Below are 9,890 nucleotides of genomic sequence, written 5' to 3' on the forward strand. Positions count from 1 at the left end.
ACACTTTTACCTGAAAATTTTTTGTTTATCAGTGAGCTCACCCCCCCCACCTACCTTGCCCTAAAGTTTGGCACGTTACTTCTGGGACACCCTGTATATCTTCTCGCATGTGTGAATGGGTGAGTGAGCGCGGAAAAATGCGAAATCCTATTATGAATCCATTAGATGCTCTTGCACGCGCGAAAAAAAATAACGACGCTGATATTTTGCAGGGCATATGTACAAGCCAGGAAAGCCAACTCGTGGCGAATTCCCCGATTTGCGGGGAATGGGAGTTTGCGTGGGAAATCGGGGAATGGGCCGTTTTTTGTGGGGAATTTCAGTTTACGTGTAGAATCGGGAGATGAACTGCTTTTTGTGAGGAACAGGCCCGTCCGCAAGGCGGGGTTTGTGGTGGGAAATATTATAAAAAATTTGTCATCATTTAGTTTAAGATAATAACGGTAAAAAAATATTTTAAGATCTAAAATATTTAGGATCTATTTTCAGAGATAGAAGTTGAGTTGAGTTGATCTAGCATTAATTTAAGCCAGGAAGGTTCTACGCGCCATGTTGAATTTTTCAAATGGCCTCACGGCTTTTTCCCCAAAAAAAACCTCAGGAGGTTTAAAATACTGTAGCTGTTTTTGACATCAGGGGACACAACTCCATCAAGTGCCATTAAAATATATTAAATTTCCCATTGACTTATAGGCAATTTTGAACACTTTGTGAAAAGTTGCATGAAAATGTTGAACTTTGGGCCTTTCCAGGCACGTCTTTCAGTTATTTTCAATAATTTAGAAGCTCTAGCAAAGAAACCATATATTCATATTCATACGAATCGTTGCAAAAGTTCTGTTTTTTATTTTGTGTTGCTATCAGTAAACGGAATTTCGCAACGTTCCGAATAAATACAAAAAAGATTTTCTGTACGTTTCAAAGGCAGTTAAAAAATGCGTATAGGTTTCATGACGAAATTGATATCATAAATTTTGTGTTTCTAGTTCAGCTTTCGTGACTCGAAAATTTTATCTCAAGGAGGTGTTTTATTTGATATGAATTATTTTGGGGTAGCAAATTTAAAATTCGCGAAAATTCATAACAATAATCTATATGTTTTTTTTCTCAAATAAATTGCTAAAAATATTATCTAAATCTAAATTATGTATTCAAATCGATGTGTCCATTGAAACACATAATTTTTCGAATACCCAAAAAAGCGAAAAAGAATGATCATATCCTTTGTAATCGAAAAAATTTTAAAATTAAAAAAAATATGAGAAATGATAAAAACTTATCAACTTGGTACCAACTTTGGATACAATAAACAACAGTATTCGTCTGATAGTCTCGTAAGATATCTACCGGGTGTGGGGCGCACACATGTGCTTTTTATACCCGAGCGCACTCGTGCACAAGGGTATTATAACTTTGTTCACATAACGGTTGTTTGTAACAGGCAAAACGAATCGAGATAGATATAGACAAATGTATACATAAATGATCAGGATAAAAAGAGAAATCGATTAAGCGGTGACTGTCTGTCCGTCCGTCCGTCCGTCCGTTTGTGCACACGATAACTCGAGTAAAAATTAAGATATCTTAACGAAACTTGGTACGTGTACTTCTTTCGGGCGTAGGACGGATGGTATTGAAAATGGGCAAAATCGGACAATAACCACGCCTACCTCCCATATAACGGTAATTTTCAGAAATACAAAAACTGCGATATTTTAGTAACTACTGAAGATAATTCACTCAAAATTGATATTTATAATAAATTTTAGACGAAAAATAAGAATATTAACATTTTTTTGAAAATGGGCGTAGCCACGCCCACTTATGGTTAGATGTGTATATCTTGGTAACCGATGCATCAATTTATTCCAAACTTGGCACAGTTGTTCGCCCTGGTACAGCATACCAAATGGCCGAAAATTTTTAAAATCGGACAGTAACCACGCCCACGTCCCATATAACGGTAATTTCGAGAAATACGAAATCTTCGATAAAGCAGTAAATATTAAAGCTAATTTATTCTAAATTGATGCTTGCAGCAATTCTTTACCAAGAAATACGTTTCTGATAAAGTTTTGGAAAATGGGCGTGGCACCGCCCACTTATGATCTCGTATATGTATCTCGGTAACCGTTCAACTAATTTGTACCAAACTCTGTATGGTTATTGTGCTTGCCACATAAAAGCAAAACGTTCAAAATTATTGAAATCGGACTAAAATTACCGCTTTTCATATAACGGTGAATTTTAGAAATGCTTGAAACTTCAATATTTCGAAATTTAAGGACGCTGGTTTACTCAAAATTGATAAACCCCGGATTACGATGTAGCGGTAGCTTTCGGGAAGGTGGAAAACATATATTTAATATTTGCGCCGGGTATTTAATGTTCGGCTCCGTCCGAACTTAAACTTTCTTACTTGTTTTAAGAAGTTTTACTTCTATCACGTGTACGGTGTTGCACTCGTGCTATTAAACTAATGCTTTTTTCTCAAGTAGTTTTGCTCAGTGGCAATTTATACATATGTACACGGTCAAAAATTTGGGTTTAATTTTTAAACCGCGCTGGGACTACTGCCTTTTTCAAACTTTTATAGTCTACTTTTTAAACCATTCAATAGTTTTACGCAATTTTTAATATATTCTGGTTAAAATTTATCCCAAAAAGTTCGTGGTTTAAAAATCAAACCAAAATGTTTTAATTCTAGTTTCTAGGTTTCATATATAGAAAATTTGGTTTAAAATCTAAACCGAAATAGAATATGTTTGCACAGCGAATTGTGGTGTTGATTCAAACTCAACATATGAAAGCACATTTACATGCGTGGCTGTAGCTGAGTGTGCAAAGCTGCTTGATACAATTGGTTACTACCAAGGCTGTCCGGGTTCAATCCCAACCAGACGGAGCATGAAATTTAAGATTTTTTTTTTTATTCTTAATTATGAAAATGTTTGGGTTTAACATTTAAACCGAATTGTTTAAATTCTAAACCCAACATATGTGCTCTCTTTTTTTAAACTTGGAAGGTTTGTATTTGAAACTGAATTTAGTTTGGTCATATATGTAGTCCAAAAAGTTTAAAATTAAAACCGAAATTTTTAACCGTGTATGTAAGTAGTAGCGGCACATTGGGTGAACTAAATGCATTCATACATACATATTTATGTACAACTATAAGTAAATACCAGGTAGGTTAAGTGCGGGTGATAAACCCATGTAGTATAGTTAAATACTGTGTACATACCTGCAATTAAAATGGGGAAAAATGTTACAATTTCGGCATATGACTGAAAAAAAAACTCTAAAATACACACAAATTGTGGTTTCCAAGACATGTACGAAGTGATTAGCACAGCTGCATCCTTCAACTTGTCAACCCGCGGGAAATTCCCCCATTTGCAGGGAATTTTGGTTTAAGTGGCAATCGGGGAATGGGCGATTTTTTTCGGGGAACTGGGTATGTTATTTTTATATCTTACAGTAACCAAATTTGACGGATATGTTAATTTTTAACTATTTGACCCTTTTCGGAGCGATATTTTTTCAATTTTAATAGCAATACCTCCACAACAGGAGTTTTCCCAGATATAAACTATATACCAGATGAAAGCTAAGGTTTTGTGCTAGACTTGAGGGAACTTAGAATAAAATCGACTGACCAGTTTTTGAGAAAATGCCCGAAATCTCTATTTTCAGCAGCCCGATTTTTAGTTTTCAGGCGATAACGTTATGGCGTATTTATATTTTATAAACACAAAGACCCTTCTACTGATATCCACATCAATGACATGGACTGACACTACTCAGTCGTAGTTTAAAAAATTGCCTTTTTTCGAATTTCAGGCAGCAGCCACGCCCACAAAGGCATACGAATCAAGATATCCTGGAACAAAACCTTCTTAGTTTTTTTTTGTACTTTAATTTCTGAAAGTTTGAACTAAACTAAATGAAGGTACGTACAGACGCCACATACATACCAAAGCATCTCGTAGTAGAGACACGAACCAAAACACATTTACCTCTATATCTTTCCAACTAGTAGCCGGCACTTAATATATAAGGTATCGTTTGAAAGGTATTGGCCTATAGAATAACAATAAATATGTTGGGTGTGTCCACATGCCCCCTTAAACCGGCAAAAGCAAAAAAACGTTTTTTGTTTCGCAACACTTTAGCCTAATTTTTTAGAATCCGGTTAATCGTTTATGAAGCTTGAATACATTTTCTGGACACACTCTGCAAGACCTTTCCAACGATATCTCAAACATGTCGATTGGACGTCTGGCTAAAAACTTCCAAATCTCGTGTATATATAAGCGAGTCATTTCAGCATGCTACGGCTGCTTTCGTCACTCTCGCGCACTACCGTGCGCTGTGATATATATGACCCACGAACCAAGACCAAACTAAAATTTTAATTTGGGTAAAAATTTTTAACATCGGGTGAGCAACAATTTATCGATTCGAGAAATTAATGCGCTGATGAGAAAACGAAAACTCGTATATCGAGACGATAAAGTGGCCGGTAATCTAAAGGTTAGATGAGAAAACGGCCCTAAGCCAGAAAGCCAATTTTCATTCTCCAATTGCGGGTAATGTTCCGATCTCAATTTGCGTATGTGTATATAAAAAGAATAAAATAAAAAACAACACAATGGAAAAGAATGTCCAGCAAAGAAATATGTATTTTAAAAAGTAATACGAGCCAAAATGTTCTAAGCAAAGAGCCGCGTTTGCCCACCGTTGGTATATACGTTTCCAAAATATATCGTATGTGATACAGCAAAAAATCTAAATCTGGCGCTTAAATGATCTATCACCAGCATCCGTTCGCTTCTGTTAATCTATAGTAATTTTGTTTAGAAAAATGTAACATTTATAGATGCATTCTTGTTCAGGCTAGAGACCATATAAGTGCCAAAAGTACTAATTGACATATACCGTTTTGCAGTGTCACTGGCGATATGGAGTGATAGGTGTGCTTCATCGGCTTACGTAGTTGTCCACGATATAATAGGAGTGCGATGTGTTTTGACCAGTTTTGAATATTTTTGTTTTGTTCATTTACTGTTTAGTATTTTTTTTATAAAGGTCTAGCTGGTCAAACAACAAACACCAACTTTGTACAAAAATTATAAAAATTCTGCAGTTTCACCAAAATTTCAAACTTTTTAATCAGTATCTTTAGAAAAAATTTTAGTATTAGGAGGGCAAGTTTTCAGCTGCTAAAAAATCACTTTGATTTTTTGCAATTTTTTTCTGGCAGTGCCTTCCACATAAAATAAATTTGTGGAACATACTTTGTAGGGGAAATATGCCAGGAAATATATTGTACCAACCATAGTTCTCACATATCGCCCAGATGAAATTACAGAGATCCGCAAGAGCTGTTTTCCGTTATCACTGCGAAGTTGCTTAAAAATCTAGTCCCAAATTTTTAATTTGCTTTGACTGGAGACCGGGACAGCGACATAAAGTAGTGCGAATCGGTTATTTTTCTTTTTCACCCAGAATTTCTTCGAATGACCCCCAGTAAGTGGCTTTATACATACATACATCTCCAATAGAAATCTACCTGGTCATAGTCGACTGCGTTTTCACATGCACCAAACCAATCTGATCGCACAATCAGAGTGCTGGTTAATGTCAGGATTAGGACTGTTCTTAGGGATGCAAAAGATATTTTAGGTCGCGGTATCCAACCACTGAAACCGACTGGTTAGAGGCGCGTACTTCTATTTACCTCTATCTCTTATGTTTATACTACATACATATGTTCATATGGATTTGTGTGGTTTTTTACAAATGTGTTACTGTTTAATTTGCGGCTTTGAATGCCTGATGTATGTAGATACTATTTATACATTGAATTTAATAATACAACCACTGTATTTTATTCTTCAATTTCGAAAGGCGGGTTAAGGTATGAGGTACTATGATTAAATACATACAAAGACCCTCTGAATAAATAACTATTCTACAAGGTTAGGTATTAAAAAGTTCATTTAATTTCAAGCGAAGCAAGAGTATCCACAAAATCCAAAATATTGTTCAACTTACTTTGTGCAATAGGCTGAACGCATATTCTAGTCCAGCCGTAAAATTAGCTGTATTCTGAAGCTTTATAGCCTTTACCGCTGATTTTATTTCTTGAACATTGTCTGGGGTGGCGCGCACCATACGATCCTTGAAACATGGCACTGGCGTTTTGATTTCCTCCGCAAATGTGATCAAATTTACAAAATCATCCTCGCCTAGTGTATCAAGTATATTGAAAGCAGTAGCCGTTGCAAGATCGAACGACTTATCCGACATGCTCGACGAAGAGTCAAGTAAAATCATCTGGAATGGGAAAAGATTGTTTAGCTCATGTGTGGTTTGCAAACAAGTCTTTTAATTTACAATATCCTTGGGGGAAGATGCTGCCTGCACGAACCAATTTTGCGTGCGAAAATCATGGATCTGCTTGCTGCCTTTCGAGCCTTCTGGCGGCCAAGCGGTGCCGGGGAAACGACGTAGAAAGCCAGTCGATGAACCAAAATACTGCCACGACAGAGCTGGATCACGTTCGAGATTATTTTGAAAGAGTGGGTCCAGGTGCGCGCTCCACTGCAGTGCCGCCTTGACATCACCGTCGTCGAGTGAGACGCCATTCGGCACCAAAATCGAACTAAGACTGAGATTGACAGGCAAACGTTCAAATCGGCGCATAAAGCGTATGTCCATGTGGCGTGCGCCGTCTGCCAATTTTCCATCCGAATTATATTCGTTAATGCGTCGCGCGTCGTAGTGCTGATTATTTGTCGTCGCTGAAGTGCTATGGGAATTTTGTGAGTCCAATTCGGAAAGTGCAGCTTGCTCGGCGGAGTCCATGATGCGCTGAATAACAAAACAAAACAAATGAGAAGGATGAATAAGCTGAGGCGAGCTAGTTTTTCAATAATTCAGTATAAATACATATACATATGCAATGAATATGGTAAATGTATTAAACCCTTAAGGAAAATAAATGGTGCCTGACTGTAAATATTTCCCACATGTACGTGCATGTGTTTATAAAAGCGCATGCTACATAATCAACCTTATCGTGAGTTTAGTTTTCGCCCGAAATCTTACACTTTTCTCGTTTGGCTTATGTATATTCACTACGGGCGAATGAAAAATTTCGGGCGAAACTCCAGATAATCCTGAGTGTAATGCTTTACAAATACTTTAATACTTAATTAATTTATAGAAACCCCTGCGTCCTTAGACTTCCATTTTCGCTGCTAATCTGTGGTTTGAAAATAAAAAGAAAAATCGCTACGAAGTTGTACTTCAAAAAAAGCTTGTTTTTGAAAATTTTTTTATAAGCTTTTATTTAACTTGGTCATCCCGCGGAAATCGCGGAAATTTCCAATCGATTTTAAACTAACTTCCCGACAAGTTAGCGACTTGAAATTTTCAGTATAGTGCCAATCACGATGACAATGCAATTTAAAATATAAATGAATTCTCTATATGGTCCAGGGGTCTTGATTTAAAGGCGGTCAAAAAATAGCAAGATTTATGGCTAACAGAGCGTAATTTGCCAAAGAACGTAAAACCACCATAAAATAGCAAAGCTTATTGTGGCAAATTCTAGATATCAACCTAGTCTAGATATGAACCTCGTTGTAGTCATCATATCAAAAAGATACAATTAGAAGACTCCAGATGTCGCCCCGCCAGAAGAAGTTAAATATTGTGCCTAAATATGTGCCATGCTACAGCGGAAATGGACGTCAAGCCATTTCTTTGAATAAAATTAATTGCTGCTATATGTACATATGTATGTACATATGTATGTTTATACAAAACGTAAGCAAACAACATTTTGCTTGTCAAGTCTTCTGTTCTCTTTCATTGCAAGTTGAATAATTTTAATATCTATTGCAACATTTTGTACATAAAACAAAATAACACTTTTTAATATACAACGCTTTTATAAATGGACTAAGAATTAGAAAATAAAATAATTGAAAAGAAATATTTTTTAAAAACAAGCTTTTATTAACATGTACAATCAAAGGAATAAAATAAAGTAGTGTAACAAAAGATTTTTTAGCAAGAAAATTTTGTCAAAACTGCACTAAAATGAATAAAATAAAATAAGTTAAGGTCTCGTTAAAGTTAATAAAAGCCATTTATTGAAAGGAGTTATTCAAACTCTAATGAAAATTACTAACAATTTGTACTAATTTACTTCGGTTTTAAAAAAGCTTGTCGGCGAATTCAGCATACATACATAATTGGTTAGGTATGTATATGTATGTACCCTGTAGTCAAATGTACTAGTTGTAAACTATCTCACAAGTAGTATGAACCGCATGCCCAACTAGTCAGCCAACTATCTTTTTTCCATGCAATCAACTGGTATTTTTAACATGGGGATGTCCTACGAGATGACAATTAACAGATTTCGGTCAGAAATATACCAGTCTCATACTAGTTCAAAATAGACAGAAAGTCTAATTATGGACCAAAACTACTACTTTGGGAGTAGAAAAATACAATGAATTCATGAATTCATGAATATACAATAAAAACTTTTGATTAAGTACACTTTAATACATTACACATTTTTATTTAGCACCCTTAGATTTGCCAATAATTAGTGTTAAATTTTTTGAGTATTAATTAAAAGGAAAAATAAATACATAAATATTTCAAACTTTCGAACATAAATTTAAATGCTTTTTCATTAAATGATATTAAAAGTAAAAGCTTTCAGGTACAAAAAATACTATATTTTTATATTTTTTAATAATATTGAATATGGATAAGAAAACACTTTAGTTAAAAATAAAACGATTACTTTAGTTAATTTTTGAGTGAACTAAAATAAAAATAAAAGTTTTCATTAAAATAAATTAAATTCATTATTCATTCAGTCGTTTCTTTTTAAAATTTTTTTAAAAGTAATAAATAAAGTTTAAAATTTTAGATTTGGATATAAAAAAATAAATAAATGATTCAAGCAGTTATTAAATATTCTTCATTTTTGTCTATACTTTGGCTTGTTGATTGATAATTGAAATTAATCAAATAATTATATTAATCGTGTAAGTAAAAAAGTCAAACATAATTGAAAATGATCAAAAATAACAAAATAATGATGTAATTAAAATTAACGAATTAATAAACATTTTTTGTTTAAGTAATTAATTATTAATCATTAAAAAGGTGCTAATATCGGTATTTAATCATTAAACGGTTATCCAAAAAAAAACATGCTTTAGTTATTTAATTAATCATTATGATATTATTTAATAGGTACGGTATAATTGCGAGTACGTACTCGCTTTAACGGCTGACAATATACCCAAATAAAAATTATAAGATTTTGTGTACTCTATTGTATTAAACTGTCGAATTCAAATAAAACAAGGCATGAATAAATCGTTTTGTACTTGGTACAAGTCTGGTCAGTTTCGTACTAGTTGGGTTTCAGTCAGGAAATTCTAGTTGTAAACTAGTATTTTTTTTTACTGCAGGGTATGTATGCAGATATTTAAATGCCGGTGTGCTATTCGCGCAACAAATTTTTTTAAAACCGAAGTAAGTTAGTACAAATTGTTAGTAATTTTCATTAGAGTTTGAATAACTCCTTTCACTAAATGGCTTTTAGTAACTTTAACGAGACCTTAACTTATTTTATTTTATTCATTTTAGTGCAGTTTTAACAAAATTTGTTTGCTAAAAAATCTTTTGTTACACTACTTTATTTTATTCCTTTGATTGTACATGTTAAACAAAAGCTTGTTTTTAAAAAATATTTTTTTTACATTATTTTATTTTTACATTATTTTATTTTATAATTTTTAGTCCATTTATAAAAGCGTTGTATATTAGAAGTGTTATTTTATTTT

The 9,890-nt window shown here is 33.9% G+C and overlaps 1 protein-coding gene across 5 annotated transcripts in view; it reads right to left on the reverse strand.

Moving 5' to 3' along the window:
- LOC118735312 (voltage-dependent calcium channel subunit alpha-2/delta-3) overlaps positions 1–9,890 on the reverse strand; it is a 513,712-nt gene that overhangs the window by 52,545 nt on the left and 451,277 nt on the right. For all 5 annotated transcript variants that reach the window (XM_036464990.1, XM_036464991.1, XM_036464993.1 and 2 more), the window contains 2 exons: positions 6,403–6,879; positions 6,061–6,342 (listed from right to left, as the gene is read on the reverse strand). In XM_036464990.1, coding sequence (XP_036320883.1) covers positions 6,061–6,342; positions 6,403–6,879 — 759 coding nt within the window. The remainder of the gene's footprint in view (positions 1–6,060; positions 6,343–6,402; positions 6,880–9,890) is intronic.

The sequence above is a fragment of the Rhagoletis pomonella genome, unplaced genomic scaffold (assembly GCF_013731165.1).
Source record: "Rhagoletis pomonella isolate Grant_MI unplaced genomic scaffold, Rhpom_1.0 Rhpom_scaffold_00003, whole genome shotgun sequence".
NCBI lineage: Eukaryota > Metazoa > Arthropoda > Insecta > Diptera > Tephritidae > Rhagoletis > Rhagoletis pomonella.